The sequence below is a fragment of the Nycticebus coucang genome, chromosome 15, assembly GCF_027406575.1.
Source record: "Nycticebus coucang isolate mNycCou1 chromosome 15, mNycCou1.pri, whole genome shotgun sequence".
In the NCBI taxonomy this organism is placed as follows: domain Eukaryota; kingdom Metazoa; phylum Chordata; class Mammalia; order Primates; family Lorisidae; genus Nycticebus; species Nycticebus coucang.
In genome coordinates, this window is record NC_069794.1 from 87,009,948 (window position 1) to 87,027,392 (window position 17,445).

At 42.0% G+C, this 17,445-nt stretch overlaps 1 protein-coding gene across 3 annotated transcripts in view; it reads left to right on the forward strand.

Annotated features, from left to right (window-relative positions):
* The window catches only part of NBEA (neurobeachin), a 754,735-nt gene extending 738,734 nt beyond the window's left edge, over window positions 1-16,001 (forward strand). For all 3 annotated transcript variants that reach the window (XM_053563534.1, XM_053563535.1, XM_053563536.1), the window contains 4 exons: window positions 7,918-8,019; window positions 10,477-10,673; window positions 11,703-11,854; window positions 14,178-16,001. In XM_053563534.1, the coding sequence (XP_053419509.1) occupies window positions 7,918-8,019; window positions 10,477-10,673; window positions 11,703-11,854; window positions 14,178-14,268 (542 nt within the window). In that variant the 3' untranslated portion in view covers window positions 14,269-16,001. The remainder of the gene's footprint in view (window positions 1-7,917; window positions 8,020-10,476; window positions 10,674-11,702; window positions 11,855-14,177) is intronic.
* Window positions 16,002-17,445: the final 1,444 nt, after the last annotated feature.

The window sequence follows — 17,445 nt, forward strand, 5'->3', positions numbered from 1 at the left end:
TGTATCAGTTAGCAGGAAAAGTTAAACGTAATAATATTTAATGTGTTTAAATTTCCTTACAGGAGGAACTATGTAAATATAAAATGCTTCTATTAATCTTTAAGAAAAAAATTATGGATATGTTTATTAAAAAACGGTATTTTTAAGTTTTAAGTAAGGATAAGATTATCTTTTTAAAATTAAGATAGAAGATTATCAGTATTTTTCTTTATTGCCGCCTCTATCTGTAAAAACTTATTTTTTGGTTAGAAATTATCAGCATCAGGCTAGGGGCATGGTGGTCACACCTGTAATCCTAGCACTCTGGGAGGCCTGAAACAGCCGACCTCGTAGCATTTCTCTGCCTGACTAGAGCAACTGCATGTATTGGTCGATTTGCTTCTTCTAAAGTTCAGGAGTTCAAGACCTAAGCAAGAACAAGACCCCCATCTCTAAAAAATAGAAAAAATTAACTGGGTGTTGGTGTGGTGGGCACTTGTAGTCCCAGCTACTCAGTAGGCTGAGGCAGGAGGACCAGATGGACCCCAGGAGTTTAAGGTTGCTGTGAACTAGATTGATGCCACGGCAATCTAGCCTGGGTGACAGGGTGAGACTGTCACAAAAAAAAAAAAAAATTGTTGTCATCATTATGAACCTAAACCATAAAATCCACCCTGTCATGCTGTCAAGACTTTATTGGCTATTTAATGTGAACCATGAGCCTTAATATTAGGGGAAAAAATGCTCTCCTGGAATAAGCAGGCTAAGCTCCTAAGGTGTTAGTTCAACCAGTCTGTGTGTGGTGTCCACTGTTCCTTGAACTGTCTCAGCAGCTGGGAATGGCGAGTCAGTCAAAGTCCCTGACCTTCTATAGTTTGTAAGAATCTATCTTTTTTTTTTTCTTTTTAAAGAGGCAGGGTCTCAGTCTTGTCACCCAGGCTGACTCATTGTTACCTCAAACTCTTAGGCTTTAAGATCTTCCAAGTTGCTAGGATTACAGGCACATGCCACCGTGGTCAGCCAAGCTAGATAGAAAACATCTGTCTATGTTTTCCAGGCTGGTTTCAAACCCCTAGCCTCAAGCAGTCATTCCACCTCAACCTCCCAAAGTTCTGGGATAACACGTGTGAGGCAGCATGCCTAGCCTTAACAATCCAGTTCTTATCATGAATTGCTCTCAGATAACTTTTTATACTGTAAGTACTTTGAGCATCATAAGATGTTTTGCTTTACATCTGTGTACAAATTGATAATTATATAAACAACTGGTGTCAACTTGGCCATAAGATAATCATAACAGTAAAAGAAATAAGTAAGTCAGATTCAGTATTTGATTGACTCTACTGATTTACAACTCACTGGTGTACTGAAACAGCCGACCTCGTAGCATTTCTCTGCCTGACTAGAGCAACCACATATATTGGTCAATTTGCTTCTTCCAAAGGAGTCACAGCATACACTGAATTGTCTGTCATATCAGTGATCCGACTGTGGTGTTGACACAGATGTAGTTATTGCCACCAGAAAACTTACAGTGGGAGACAGAAAAAGATTTTTATTCTGTTCCAGTTTAATCTACTCTAGCTCCCAATTCACAGGTCAGAGAATCAGGCTTTATGTGTTTTCTATCTCATAATACATCAGGACTCCAGACCAAAAGGCTCCTTATGTCTAAATGTGTATTAAAGTGTGAGATACGATGCCCTTAGGTTTTGGAGGTTGTATGTATTAACCTGGACTTGAACCAGGAGTTCTAGCATAAAACATAATGTCCCAGTAGTTGCTGTAATTCAGGGATTGGTCTTGTCGTGGACGTCAAACTGCTCTATATGTCACAGAGGCCAGATCATACTTGTTTATCACGGCATCATGAAATGATAGGTTTATCATCTAACCTGACGTGAACATCACGGAAACAGTCTCAATATAAATTCAAGTGACTTTAATATATATTTGTTTCTTGTGCGTGGTCATTATTATGTTGTAATGGATAGTTCTGGTTTCACAAAGAATAAACTATGGTTGTGGATTGTTTTAGATATGCGTAAAAAGAGTCTGTGGTTTCATTGTGTCAGACACTTTGTTGTGACGAATGTGGACATCTCAGAAATATTAGTCTTTTTCTAATTATTCTTATTATTTTAATGACTTAGTCACAAAGACAGTGAAAATTTATAAACAAAGTATTACAAAAAGAGTTTCAGATCACTTACCATGCAAGAAACAAGCACTCTGTACCCAGCATAGATTACAGTTAAATTGTAGCTGTTTTATTAATGTATTTATAGTGATAATATTTATTATTATTCTTTCAAACTTGTGGCTTTGAACATAGAAATTATCTTGCAGACTTTAAATAGGCCCCTAACTAGATAACAGAATTGCAGAGATGTGAGGGACAGATGCTTTCATCTAAAACAGACTTTTACACAAATTCTGAAACTAATTTGGAAGTGATAAAAATTAATTTGCGCACTTTAATTGGAAGCAGCCTACTGCAGGAAAGAAAGCAGGGCGGGGCAGGCAGTTTATGCTAAAAGCTGATTGAATTTTTTGTCAGTAAGTATCTTGGACTTGGCCTCTTATCCTCCTGAGCCTCTGTCCGCAATATGTTGCAGCCCATTTCTGACTGGTGTTCTTTAAAAGGATCAATGCTATTCCTGCTGGATCCCTAGAGTCCAAGATCCCATTGATTTGGGGACTTGACATTTCTCATCACGTGCCATAGCTTCCAACAAGGTAGTCACAAGAGGGGCGAGTTAACACTGTTATCTCTCCAACAGACACTTCAAGTACATTGGGGCCTCAGCTCAAAGCCAGTCTGCTTTGAAAGTATGTAGTTTAACATTTGTACCACACAGAAGGTGCTTTATTTAGAGCTTGATTTAGTTACATAAAAAATTTTTTAAATCATAGCAATAAGGAACCTTGGAAAGAGAATTTACCATTCATCTTTTTAAATCAAATTTACAAATATTCGTTGAGTAATACATATAAGACATTGTCATTGTGCTTTTCTATTCCAGTTTTAAAAAGTCTTAGTTCACGTACAAGCATTATGCAAACTATGAAAAGGAGAAGCCAATTGAAAAGGAGGCTCCCTCTGTGCGCACACACCTTCCCTGGGCTCCCAGTGTGCCGGCTTCAGCTCTGGACACTGACCCTCCTACCAGCCACAACCTGTCACCAAACATCTGCCAAATCCCATCCCTCTGTTTGTTTGCATCCAGACTTCTTTTTAAAAGACTATCCTGGTGCCCCCGCACAGCCGCCGCTAACTAAGGGTACTAACAGAGGATAAAACCATAGCCGACTAGCCCAGAGAGACTTTAAAGTACGTTTCTATGTATATATGTTAGATGAGTTTGTATCTCTCCTCAGAGCAAGGAATCTTACCCAGGGTTCAGTAAATGCTGATCTGTCATTCTACTAAGTATCAGAGGAATCATAGCTGTATCTGTAGTAATTTTTACCTCAGGACTTCCTGAGAACCAGATGGTAAGGCCTGGGATGAAGCCTCCCTAACCCAGGGCCTGCTCTGCCCATCCCGCTGTCCATCCCCTCACCTGACATCAGGGTTCATGGCTGAGAAGGGAGCTGCCTGCCCCTTGGTCTCTGATTTTCCTTTCCTTTTTTGGAACTGAGACTTCAAGAAAGGTCTTCAGCCTGGGTCAGAAGCACATAAATGAGAGTGAACAACGCATTGTCCTATCAGAGAGTTGCAGACCACAGACCAGGGAGGTCTAAGCTTCATGCAGAGCCCAGCTTCCTGGGGCAATGTAGGTGGGTGATGCTGTTGGTTTTAGTAGGACAAAAAAGAACTTTGACGTAGACCTAGGTTCAGGGCTTCAAGGAAGGGTTGCCTTGTAGTGGCAATGCTCACAGGAGCACGTGGGCAGACAGGCTGGTCTCGTCTATCTGCTGTTCTTCACTGAACACTCTCTGAGTAGGTAATAAAATGAATTTGACGTTTCCCAACCCACAGAATGTTTACTTGTGTGACCTTGGGACCTTGGGAAATGCAGGCCCAGGAATATTTGGTACTTGGGCCAGAGCTCTGCAGAGGCCCTTCCTGTGGCCCAGGACGGTGTGTTGACAGGAGACCTTGCCAACACTGTCCTTCTCAGCTGACCCAGCCAGTCTCTAACTTGTTACATACCACATTTTGAAACAAATCTTGAAAGCACAGTAAGTAGTAGTGAAACTCCCACAACCTTACTGCGTCACTTACTCTGGGATTTTAAAGGTAAAGTCTAAACAGGAACACCTCCTGCCATGATTGTGCAGTGGCCTCACTGGGGTCAGAGGGAAAATCTGATTATCGTGTGTCAGGAGGGGTCCTCTAACGCCAGCAGAGCTGTGCTGAGGAGCAAGGTCTTAGGAACTCCACGGCTCTGTGTGGCTGTGACTCAGAAGGGCCAGAGCTTGCCTGCCTAGCAGTAGTGCCACAAATGAGGCTTAGCCTAACATCTGTGACTTCTCTTTGCATTGACCGTTTCTCTAAAATCCACTGGCCACCTCACTGAAAAAGCTATCCCTGTCCAGCCTGTGTGAATAGCAGCATCTGATTCTCTTGGTTGGTTGGTTGGTTGGTTGGTTGGTTTTTCATCATTTATTTTGAGAATATTGAAATGATTTGTGATAAAAATGAGATGGAGCGTTTATTTTAGCCTTTTATGTTTGGAGTTTCCCGGTGCTCGCCGATAGGGAATCTCAAACTCCAAAATTGGACATGTTTGTTCCTGAGCGTGCTTCACGATTCCAGCACACAGCGCTCTTCCACGGAGGGAGTGGGTGAGACTGAGGGCACTGGTCCTCAGAGGGTGGTCTCACCTGCACCTCCCTCTGCACTGGGCCCTTTCACCCTAAGCCACATCCATCAATTGTGGTGTGACAGTGGCAGAATATTCCCAAGATTTTCAATGATTGTTGGGCCATGTGACATCTGTCCCTGCAAATGAAATGAAGTGCAGCAAAGAGGCTTTCCCCTGGCTGCAGGTCTCCCTGCTCAGAAGCACACAGTAGCGTTCTGTCTGCTTTTCTGTCCCTTAGAAAGGGAAGTGCTGCTTTCAGGGTTCCTAAACATTTAGTGCGCCCTGGGAGCCAAGTTCCACAGTTGATTCAGCTGATCTGTAATGAAAAGAATAAAACATTTTAAACTATCTAAATCAGACACAAGCCTTTCAAAAAACTTATTTCCTAATAATAAATATATAATGCACATAAGAATATTTGTGATATTATTTTATATTTTTTCTCAATTCCTTGCAATAAGATTAGATTACTTTTTTCCCCACAGCATATAAAAGAAAGATCTCAAAACTCTTTATTTTATATTTATTTTATTTTATATTAATTTATTAAATGTATGATTTCAGTGTTTTTCAATGTACCAGTCTCTCCAAAACAAAATAATCATTTAGAAAAATTAAGAATAGTATGCTTTTAAAACTTGTTTTGTATATAATAGTTGTGCATTTATGGGGTATGTGTGATATTTTGATGCCTACATGGAGTGTTTAATGACAAATCAGGTAATAGAGACACACTAAATCTTATTCTCTGTCTAATTGCACTTTATGCCTTGTAACCAGCCCCTCCTCATCCCAACTCCCTGCTGCCCTCCCAGCCGCTGATGACCACCATTCTGTGCGCTGCCTCCATGAGATCCGTATTTGTAGCTCCCACATATGAATAAGAACATGGGATGTTTATCTTTCTGTTCCTGGCTTATTTCACTTAACATAATGTCCTCCAGTTACATCCATGTTGTTGCAAATGGCTGAATAGTATTCCATGATGTATATACCACATTTTACTTAGGTTGATTTCTTATCTTGGCTACTGTGAAGAGTGCTTGATAAACATCAGAGTGTGGCTGTTCCTTAAGTATGCTGATTTCCTTTCTTTTGAGAAATCTTATCAAGACTTAATCCTCATTTTACCAGGAAACTCAGGGTATCTTTAAAACAGTATTTTGTAAATTATATAAATACATTTCAAACAAATTCAAGAATACTAAAAATATAAAGAGATATTCTACCAATGTTGAAAACACATTATGGCAATAGCCATAGACATAAAATATGATGGCAAACTCACATAGGCTATCGGCCCCCTTCCCCCACACGCCATCTAAGAGATGCTTGAAAAGCAAAAAACTCTCAAACTCCTAGGAATGTATGCTTGGACTCCCCAGCATATTTCACTTTTAAATCTCCACAGCAAAAATATTATCACAGAAAATCTGACATGAAAACAAGGTTTTATCTTTATAACTAGTTTAAAAATATCTTTAGAAAGCTATCAAAATTGTAATCTGAAAGGTAAAATTTTCATAGAACTCCCTCCCTAGAAAATACCTACACATACCTGGGTACCCTAGTTTGAGAAATACCAAGAATTCTCAAGGAGTTACAGATTTGTAGCCAAATTACAATGTACATTTTGAAAGAGAGAAAATAATGGTTAATGAAACTGGCAACTTAAAGTGAAGTAATAATATATACGCATGTACACACACAAAGGCATATTTATATATATCTGCTCTTTGCTATGATGACATTATAAACTCAACCAAATAATACATCCAGGATGAACCAATATCATACAATGAGTCTGTTACAATTATTTAAAAAACTAACAAAGAGGGAAATGGAAGGGTATGGACAACACCAGACATTACTGAGCAATGGAAATAGCAGGCGCGACTAGGCAGTGGTGAGTGCTGACTAGATCTGAGTAGTTCAGGGCAAAATTATGTTGCTAAACGGTCCACATCTTTCTTCCTGGGTTCCCCGCCCTCCACAGTTTTACTTCAGTAAGTAAAGAGTCAAGCTGTCATATACCATCTTCCAAGGGAACCTCTCGAAAGGTTCGGGCCCAAGATGCCCCGACAGTTCCTGTCCGACTTCCTCCTGTTGCCTTTTCCTCTACAGTTCTGTACCCTACGCCTACAGCAGCCCCATTGCCATCCCAGTCTGGCTCCTCCCAACAGCTTTGCCAGTTGAGACATGCTGGCCAGGGTGGCCTCTGGACTTGGCTGACCTGTCACACTATCTTACGTGTGTGCAGCTTATTCACCAACACTCTGATTTGCTCTTCATTCCAATGAGGATTTTTTTGATTCCCGCTGGTCCATGCACCTGTGTTTGTTCCTCCTCCCACCTGTCCTAGCTGAGTGCCTGAAGTGGTGAGCCTGTGGCAGGCCCTGCGTGTTTGGTGTGTTTCGAGCAGTTCAGGTACACTAACTGTCTACGTAGTCCCAGCTCGTAGCCCACTTAGCAGAATCCTATCACTTAGGGGACACTTAGTCTGTGAACACACTCGGCAGTGAGATTGCTTATGGAAAGAAAGTGGAGGGCTTAGATAATTATCTCTTCTACCTCCCTGCCCTCCAAATCAAAGCAGTTCTTTCTTTTCTGTTGCATATTTTAGGGAATATTTTTAAATGGGTAAGAGCACTGATGTCAGAGTTAGATAGCTCTGGGTTCAGTTCCAGCACTGTCTGGCTGTGCGGACTTAGACAAATTCAATAACCTTTCAAAGCCATGGGTGTACAAACTGCAAAATAGGGATATTAAGAGTACCTGCCTCATAGAACATTACCAAACGGAATGAGGTAACAGGTGAAAATGCCTTGGTGGGCATTGTGCCCATTTCGTAACAATAGAAAACAGTCGTCATATCCTGATGAGGCTGGAAGCCCCTGGCACATGTTGACTTTCCCTTTCCCCTGTCAGCCTGTGCAGAAGTTCTGCTAGTTATGGCCATTCACAGGTAAGGAGAGCAGAGAAGCAGGTTGCTCCTGGCCACACGGCTTGATGGGAATGCCCTTAATGAACACCGGTGACTGTTTTCTTATGTTGGGGTTTGGTGATGGAGCCCTTTACTTCTGCCCTGGGTCTATGATGACTCACTGCTGCCATCATCTTGCAGGTGACTACCCTGCTCCCAGAGCTGTCCTCACCGGCCATGACCATGAAGTCGTCTGTGTTTCTGTCTGTGCAGAACTTGGACTTGTTATCAGTGGTGCTAAAGGTCAGAACTCATTTCTTTCATTGTAAATCTTTAGAAAATGTACTGTTTTCTCAAGCTAACCATGATTTATGGCTTCTTTCTTCCAGGAAGCAAATATAATCCCTCGGTTCTTTGCAGGTGTTCAGTTTTATTAGTAGCATTTATTAGTGCTAATATACAATATGTATAAAATGGATGCTTTGTGGCCTCCAGTATCCTAAGCAGCACACTGATAAGTTGCAATACATCTGTATGATGCAGCCATTTGAAAAGGACATTTAAAAGACAAGGGGTTCTTGTTAGTATAGCATCCAAAAGAAAAAAAAGAATAAAGAATACAAAAATAAAAGAGAGTGGGGAAATGCCCTGGTGCAGTGGGGCAGTTCAGGGCTGGGGTCAGGCTGCTCCTGGGACTGGCCCGGGTCCCCTCTCCTACCAGTCCCAGTTCAGGGCTGGGGCTGTGTAGAGGATGGTGGAAAGGAAACAGGTTACTTGGTTCTTTTGACTTTTTGTGGAAGAGGTGTCATTCCAGGAAGAGCCGGGAAACAGGTCTCAATTCTGGCTCCCATAGTAATTCTCCATGAGAGGACTGAGGCAGAGGTGGGGCCGGGGCTTAGGAGAAACTGAAAGGCCCCTGGGAGAGGGTCTCCTGGCACCCAGCGTCCAGCAGTGAGGAGGCTGAGCAGGTGGGAGGGGCCCTTGCACAGGGTTTTCAATTTTTTTTTTTTTTTGAAACAGAGTCTCACTTTGTCACCCTCAGTAGAGTGCTGTGGTGTCACAGCTCCCAGCAACCTCCAGCTCCTGGGCTTAGACGATTCTCTTGCCTCAGCCTCCCAAATAGCTGGAACTACAGGCACCCACCACAGCACCTGGCTATTTTATTATTGTTGTTGTTGCAGTTTGGCTGGGGCTGGGTTCAAACCCGCCACCCTCAGTATATGAGGCCAGAGCCCTACTCACTGAGCCACAGGTGCCGCCCAGGTTTTCAATATTTTTATTCTATTATAAATATAGTGAGAAACCATTCAAGGGTTTTTTTGTTTGTTTGTTTGTATTTGTGTTTTGTTTTGTTTCATTTTGTTTTGGGGAAACAGAGTCTTACTCTGTCACCCTGTGTAAAGTGCTGTGATATCATAGCTTACAGCAACTTCAAACTCTTAGACTCAAGCAATCCTTCTCCCTCAGCCTCCTGAGTAGCTGGGAATACAGGCACCCATCACAACGCTCAGCTAGTATTTCTGTTTTTAGTACAGTCAGGGTCTCACTCTTGCTCAGGTCTCACTCTCGAACTCCTGAGCTCATGCAGCCCAGAGTGCTGGGATGACAGGCATGAGCCACTTTGTCCAGCCCATTGAAGGTTTTAATCAAGGCCATGAGACAATCAAATTTTGTTGTTAGAGCTTATTCTGGCTGCTGCATTACAGGGAATGGATACAGTCTAAGGGCAGGGACCATCTTTCTGTTATTCACGTATCTGAGAATAAATAACCCAGAAAGGACACATGATATTATTTTTAATAAATGTCTCTTAATTTTTTAAAAAGGGTAAAAATATGTATGTTATTATTTTATCCTGAGAAGTTAAACAAAAGGGACAATAAGTGACACCTAGTAGACATAGAAAAAAACCCACGAATTTTCTATAGGTGGTGGGTAATGTTAGAGGTGATTGCTATATTTTTTTCTATAGTGTACATCTGTTACTTTAGTAATCAGGAAAAAACTTAGGTGTAGCTTTATACTGTCACTTGTTTTGTAAAATATGTATGTATCCAAATGAATTGATTGAAAAATAAAAATAATTCATTTACAGTTTTTGTGGAGGCCATTTTTGGGCAAACCCATATTAAACAATTTATGAACTGGACCAGTGAGGGGCTTTTGGGTATTTTGTTTTGTTTTGTTTCTCTGTTTTGTTTTATCTTATCAACTCCATTTCTACAAGGGCCTAAGACCCCAAAAACAAACGGGGCAAAATAAGTCGCTCCTCATACTCTTTTTTTTACTTTTGCCTTACTATTCATTTATTTAAAAACAAAATGTGTTTCTAATTTGCCCAGTTTTTCTTTTACATATTATGTATAGACAACAGAAAAAAATTAAAACTTAATAATAATGTATTTTTGTGGTGCAATGTTTAAATGTTGATGCTACTAGAGAAAATTAGCAACTGTTCTGATCATTCCTTTAAACTGCCAAGGAAAATTTCTAGAAGCACAGTGAGAGAAAATTGGGGGCATGTAAAATATTTTATTCTCATATAATTTACGAACTGTTCTTTTATTATGAATATTATCTGCTGAAGGAAATGGCCAAGTATTTACCCAGGGCTGGGCTCTGGCCAGCATATCTCTTTCCTTTCCTGGGTTCTTGCAACAAATCTGATGCATCCCCACATGAGGCCTTCAGGGGGGTGAGGGCTGGTGTGTGATCTGTCATCACCGATTGACCCTGGCCCTTGATGTCCTCCCTCTGCAGAGGGACCTTGCCTGGTCCACACAATCACTGGAGATTTGCTGAGAGCCCTTGAAGGACCAGAAAACTGCTTGTTCCCTCGCTTGATTTCCGTCTCCAGCGAAGGCCACTGTATCATCTACTATGAACGAGGACGGTTCAGCAATTTCAGCATTAATGGGAAACTTTTGGCTCAAATGGAGATCAATGATTCAACACGGGTAAATCTGCATATTTTATGCTAAGTAGGACTAAAGCCAAGAGATTAAAGATTGATTGTTTTACATTAAATGATTCATGATAGAATTTCTGTAGTGTCCACATAGATATGTTCAAGTTTAAAGGCATATATACTTTGAACAACCCAAGTACACTTAATCCCAAGTAATTGACTCAGTGAATCAGACTTCAGAAATGACAGGTGTTGGATGATTAGAGTTTAAACCTTAAGGAAAACTTTTTAAGTTCCTTTTACAAATGAATGTTTCATGCTGCACCCCCCACAACATTACAAGTGAGTTTGTTGTCAAAGAATCCTACCTGTAGAACCCTAAACCAAAATTACATGTGCCCAATTGCCCTTCACTTAAAAATTAATTATAATTGCTGCTTTTGTCATTTTTTTTTGAGACAGAGTCCCACTTTGTCACCCTCAGTAGAGTGCTGTGGCTTACAGCTCACAGCAACCTCAAACTCTTGGGCTCAAGCAATTCTCTTGCCTCAGCCTCCCAAGTAGCTGGGACTACAGGCGCCCACCATAATGCCCGGATACTTTTTGTTGCAGTTATCATTGTTGTTTAGCTGGCCTGGGCTGGGTTCGAACCCACCAGCCTGGGTGTCTGTGGCCAGGGCCCTACCCACTGAGACACGTGCACCGCCTGGTTTGTCATTATTAAAAACTATTTTGAAATATGCTTCTGCCACTTTTCCTAAAAGTCTCAGCATTGTTAATATTCAGGACTTAACAAAACATCACGTCACTTGATTCTCAAGGTCTTCCTAAATCTAATTGATAGTACTCACTGAGGCTGCTGCAATTCTAAAACTTAAATTGTTTTTAGTAAGATACTTTGTACATGGAAGAATTCTAGTGGATTCCACAGAAATTCTGTGGGTTGGACTTGAAGAAACTTGTACAATGGATAAGTAGATACTGACCGTAAGGGAGCTGTACTGAGTGCTTCTCAGTGGTGACAGTTGACTGTTTCAGAAAATGTGAGGAAAATGGCTGCTCTTTTGCCGTTTCTAAGGCCATTCTCCTGAGCAGCGATGGCCAGAACCTGGTAACTGGAGGGGACAACGGTGTGGTGGAGGTCTGGCAGGCCTGCGACTTCAAGCAGCTGTACATTTACCCCGGATGTGATGCTGGCATTAGAGCGATGGACTTATCCCATGACCAGAGGTGAGCCCCGTCAGGGACCAGTGCCATAACTGAGCACTGTCCTCAGGAGCCCTTCACTGTACAAGGGGGAGCTGTGCTGACTGCGAGTCCAGCCTCCACACGAAAAGCAGACTAGCAGAGGAGAGGGTGGACGGAGGGCAGGAGGAAGAACTCCAAGAAAAGATTCTGTAAGAGGGGAACAGGCAGAGAGATTAAGAAGCCAAAAAAGAAGTGGGTCTGATGAAGAACAGGCTCAGACAGGCACCGTTGAAGGGCCCGGGGTGTAGAACGTATCCCCACCAACTTCCCTATGCTCAAATCCTCACCGAGCCTCACACGGGCTTTCCTGGCTTATAGGGTGTGAGGAAAACATGTATTTTCAGAGAGGGATTCCAGTGTGAGGTCAACTTCTAGCCAACCGATTTCCGGCGTAGTGTGGGCTACAGCTGGCCTCTCCTTCAGAAAATACAAAGTCTCACTCATTACTTGAAACAGGCTTTTACTCCCATTTTCTTATTTACCAGTTTTCCATTTACATTATTTTCTTTTACATATTCCCCTAAAACACTTTAATCCTTTCTTGAAAAGAGTTGATATGATAATTAATTTATGTGATTTTTCCATTGTTCTTCAGTTTGCAAAAGGACTTTATTATTTTCTAAAATTTACCTTTAGGTTTCTTACACAGAAAACAATATTAGAAATATGAATCTAAATATGAATCTTTGTAAATTTTAAAAATGAACTACAACCCTAGAATCTGAATATGGCATATATTTTTTGTTATCCACCAGAAATAAGAAAAACTTATCAATTAACATTTTCCAACTATATGTAATAGTCCTTGTAAGAATATTGGTTTTAAAATACAAGAGATTTCAAAAGTCGCCACACTTGGGCTAAATGGGAAATTGTAGTAGCTAAGTATACCTTTATTTACAAAATATACGTGACAAAATTTTACAAATTTTTTACAAAGTATTCTCTATGTGTCGGCCACCCCTTTCTGTACACACGGGAAGTCTTCTCTCCCACTCATGGAAACACGTCCCAGGATACCTGTTGTGATTTAGGTTTTTGAATTTTTTTCCCTGTGTAGGGACATCCTGTTGTTTTTTTAGTATTAAGATATAACAAATTGAACAAAGTGTCTACACAATAGAGTGAAATGGTACTGAAGTCATTGGGAAAACAAGGTGATCGTTTCATCTGAGGAAAGATGTTAGGCGACAGCCCAGACTGTTCATAAAGAAAGCTCCGAAGTGCTGCCGTCCATGCTTGAGAATAAGTAGGAATGGTTTACTGTGCAGGTACCTGTGTCCACGTGGGCATTTCTAACGCGCCTGGAGTAATGTGTAGGCCTAAGTCATCTGAATAAGCTTCCTGGCGTCCCCGTGCATCCGTGCATTCGTTTTGCTGCCCTCATCTGGGTTGAGCGCTGGGCAAAGCACGAAAAACCAGGTTACTGACCTCAGAGAGCTCAGGGACAGAACAACAGAACAAGAAAGAGATGGGCAGACACTCACCAGGCGCCTGTGTCAGGGGCCTCTAAGTGGAGGGAGGAAAGATGCTAATTTCATTTCTATCTCCACTTTAATCTCTTCCTTAATTCTGATTGTTTTTGTTTATGATATCTGTGATATTCTAGAATAGTACTGCATGCTTCATGTAAATTATACATTGATAAACATATATTGGAAGACATGTACTCAAAAGGTGTTTATTCATGAGGTGTCTAATCAAAAGTGAAGCAGCACTCGCTGTAGACGAAGATTCTGGAACCTGAGTGGGGTGTGTGGCAATGAGGGGGAGCAGCCGGATGCTGTGAAGCTCGGAGGCACAGGGAGAGGAGATAAGGGCGACTCAGCCAGCTGAGGTACAGCAAGGAAGGAGGTAGTGGAGACCCACAGTGAAAATGTTGAACCGGGGTTTCGTGACACAGCCCGTCAGCACCCCGTGGGTGGCAGCGGGGAACTACTACAGAGGCACCAGAAAGCGGTGGCACCGTGTATGCGGCTGGGGAGCTTTCAAGGGGCGTTGTGATTCCAGGAGACAAAGAAAAGAAAGGTCAGAGAGATAGGAAGAAAGGCCGGAAATCCTCGGAAAAGCCAGGAGACATCCAAAGGGAAGCCGTGGGCACCACAAGTGTGATTGGCAAGAGGCACAGGTGCCCGGGGGCCGGGAAATGTGGTTGCATGAGGTCAGCTCACACCGCCCAGCCCATCTCAATAAACATAAAACTAAGACTTGGCGAACTTTGCCATCATGATTTTGTCTGGTGTAAAACAGCAACCGCATGAGTCTGTGCGCACATCACTCTTAACTGCTGTTTCTGCTTTTCCAGGACGCTGATTACTGGCATGGCCTCTGGTAGCATCGTAGCTTTTAATATAGATTTTAATCGGTGGCATTATGAGCACCAGAACAGATACTGAAGGGAAAAGCCAAGTTCAAGCTGAGAGCACAAGTGCTGCGTGGGAAGGCAAAGTCTCTGGTGGAAAGACCTGTCTCCGTGGACCTGTCTGTACATTCCCTCACACCCAGCAGTAGCTGTACATCGTAGTCAGCAGCCATTTTACTTTGTGTGTTTTTTCACGACTGAACACCAGCTGCTATCAAGCAAGCTTATATCATGTAAATTATATGAATTAGGAGATGTTTTGGTAATTATTTCATATATTGTTGTTTATTGAGAAAAGGTTGTGGGAAGTGTCACAAGAGACTTTTGACAATTCTGAGGAACCTTGTGTCCAGTTGTTACAAAGTTTAAGCTTTGAACCTAACCTGCATCCCATTTCCAGCCTCTTTTCAAACTGAGAAAAAAAAAAAAACACGTTTGATACTTTGTACATCAGATGCATCTTATTTAAAAGGGATACTTTTGTAAAAGTAAAACCTTGTATAAAGAACAAAATGTTTCTTAATTTTATTGTGGAGTTACAACTTGCATGTTCCTTACTCCTGATGTCTTGATGGAACAGGTGCATTCACACTCGGAAACAGAAAGATCTGTGCAAGGACACAGCTCATAGGAAAGGGTGCAATTTGGGCTCAATCAGTAATTTTTGACATTTTCACCAAAATATGGTTTGCACTTTTAAATCTAAATTCATCCCTTCTAAGTGAAATTTGCCCATGAAGCATTTGGATACTAAGTCATTATTTGCCATTTGGGGTCCTTTATACAAAGAGAATTCACCCCTACCCTTCATAATTTGAAGGCACAGCAGAAAGGGGTCTTAGGGATAAGGCCCTGGGTTTTGCCGTATAAATAGGAGTCATGATCGTTAGTTCCACAGTAATGACTTCCCAACACCTGGACATCATCTCTTCCAGAGTCATCCTGCCGGCTTAGTGTGTATACAGTAGGGGAGGCGATTCTGAGGCTAACTTTTGTTTCCTCTTTGGTTCTTGAATAGCTTAGTTTCTTTAATAACAAGTTGGACTTTATTATGACAATAACTGAAGTTATTCTTTTAGGTTCTTGTGAAATTCTCACCTGACGCCACATTCTTAGCCTAAGGCATTTCATCTTTTACGATATAAAATGATGGCTACCCGATGATTTTCCGTACATTGTACTAATCACGTTACACACCCAGGGGTATATACACTTTCTTCATGTTTCTTCTTTGTATATTTGGTGACCGTATTGTCATAGATGTACATATTGTGTCGGTAGGGCTATGAGGCATGTTTCAGGAATGTAATTTTCTCAGAATTTACACTCACTTGCAGTCATTTATTTAAAAAAGATAAAACAAGATAATGGGTTCTTTGTATCGGCACTTTGCACCAGAAACATATCATTATTTATTGATGTGATTACTTATTTGTTATCCACCTTGTACTAGTAAGTTTTAGCACTGAATTCCTTCTTCATCGTTGTTTGTATTTATGAAATTCTGAAATTATGGGGAATCAGCGTAATGATTAAGTTATTCATCACCAGGCTGTAAGCAATATCTTGAGTTTGTAGCTTAGAATTTGGGAGGATTCTGAACATCTGGAAGACAAGTTCATGTCATCTTGAGATCATGGTGAAATATTTTGGATATATAAATTCCTTAAGCTATTGTAACCATGTTTTATTGCAAAGATGTAAAATATGCCAGATGTGTGTGAGTTGGAAATCAAAAAAAGAAAAATAAAATATGCAAAGAATTCACTGATTGTTTGACGTTTCATTGAGAGCTTCACTGACACATAGTCATTATGTCATCCTACAAGTTTAAGAGGTCATTGTCACCTGGTGCAAAGGCCTTGCAGCATCTCAGAACTCCGAATTGAGTCCTAGCAGGGTTTTCTAACTGGCTGAACAGGAGCTGTTCTGCCCGAGCATCTGGCAGGGATTTGGGGCAACAGTGACCAGAGGGAAACAGCCCTTGTTTTTTCTTCATGATCTACTTTTGGGGTCAGCTTTATTTTATTTAAACTAAATAGTGAAGGATACAATAGATGCTTCTTTGAGCATTATTAAACAATGCTATTTTTTGTAATGTATACTTTCTGGAATTCATCATGAACCGGGAGTGACACAGGCAGAGACTGAGGACCTAGAGGAGTGAGCAGCTGCTGGTGAGGGGCCGTGAGGGGCTAGGAGGGCTTGTGTCACATAAGTCAGCATGGGTAGCGGCCCAGACATGCCCAGCACATGACAGAACTGCATGGAACACTTCTGTGTACACTCCAGGGCCAAAGGGACAGAGCTGGCAGTGGCCTGGGAAAGGCAGCTGTTCTCACCTCCATCAGGCCTCCAAACAGAAAGCCAGCAGTCACCACATCTCTGCTGGCTCTGCGGCCCCGCCCTCCTGACAGCCCATCAGTCACTGGAGCAGTGACTACCCAGTCACCGCCCACTACCGAAAGAGTCTTCTGAAACCACCCTGTCCTTCCCGGCACCATCACCTGGGCTATCCAGAAACCTCCGGACCTCTGCCATACCCCCATCCACACTCTGTCCTGTAGCCAGAGGCTCTGTTGGTGCCACCCTGCCAGGAACCTGTGCCCAGCACCTAGCAAAGCCAAAGCCAATGGCTTAAGAATGGTATTCTCACACTCTGGTGGGAGGGAAATCACTCAGGAGCTTCTTTTTAAACACAGACTCCCACTTTCCCAGGTGATCTGATGTGGGTGAACATTGGGCACATTTTCAGCATCACTGATTTGAGGGGTAAAGTCCAAACTGAGCAGTGTATGGAAGAACTTCAGAAAGGTGACCAATGCCCAGGCAAAGCCACTTGTTTGCAAGTCCCAGAGAAGTGCCCTGCACCTGGGTCCTGGTGTTCTGCTGCCCAGAGTGGCTTCTCTCTGCCACCACCTGGTTCATGTTGCAAACTGACTAAACCCCAAAACATTTTTGCACACAGGTAAAGGTGGCTCCCAGCCCTATGTCATTATGTCATATGAGATACATTTTTAATCAAAGACATTTTAGCAAGCAGGCACAAGAGCCCTCATACAACTGAGTTTGGCAAAGTCCAAGACTTGACTTTCTTGGTGATCCGGCAGTCATTTTACAATAAAGGTACACTCAAAGCAAATGCACTCATATTCTAGAAGCAGAATCCCATGTGCTTCATGATGGCGGCAGCAGCCAGAATCCCCCAACG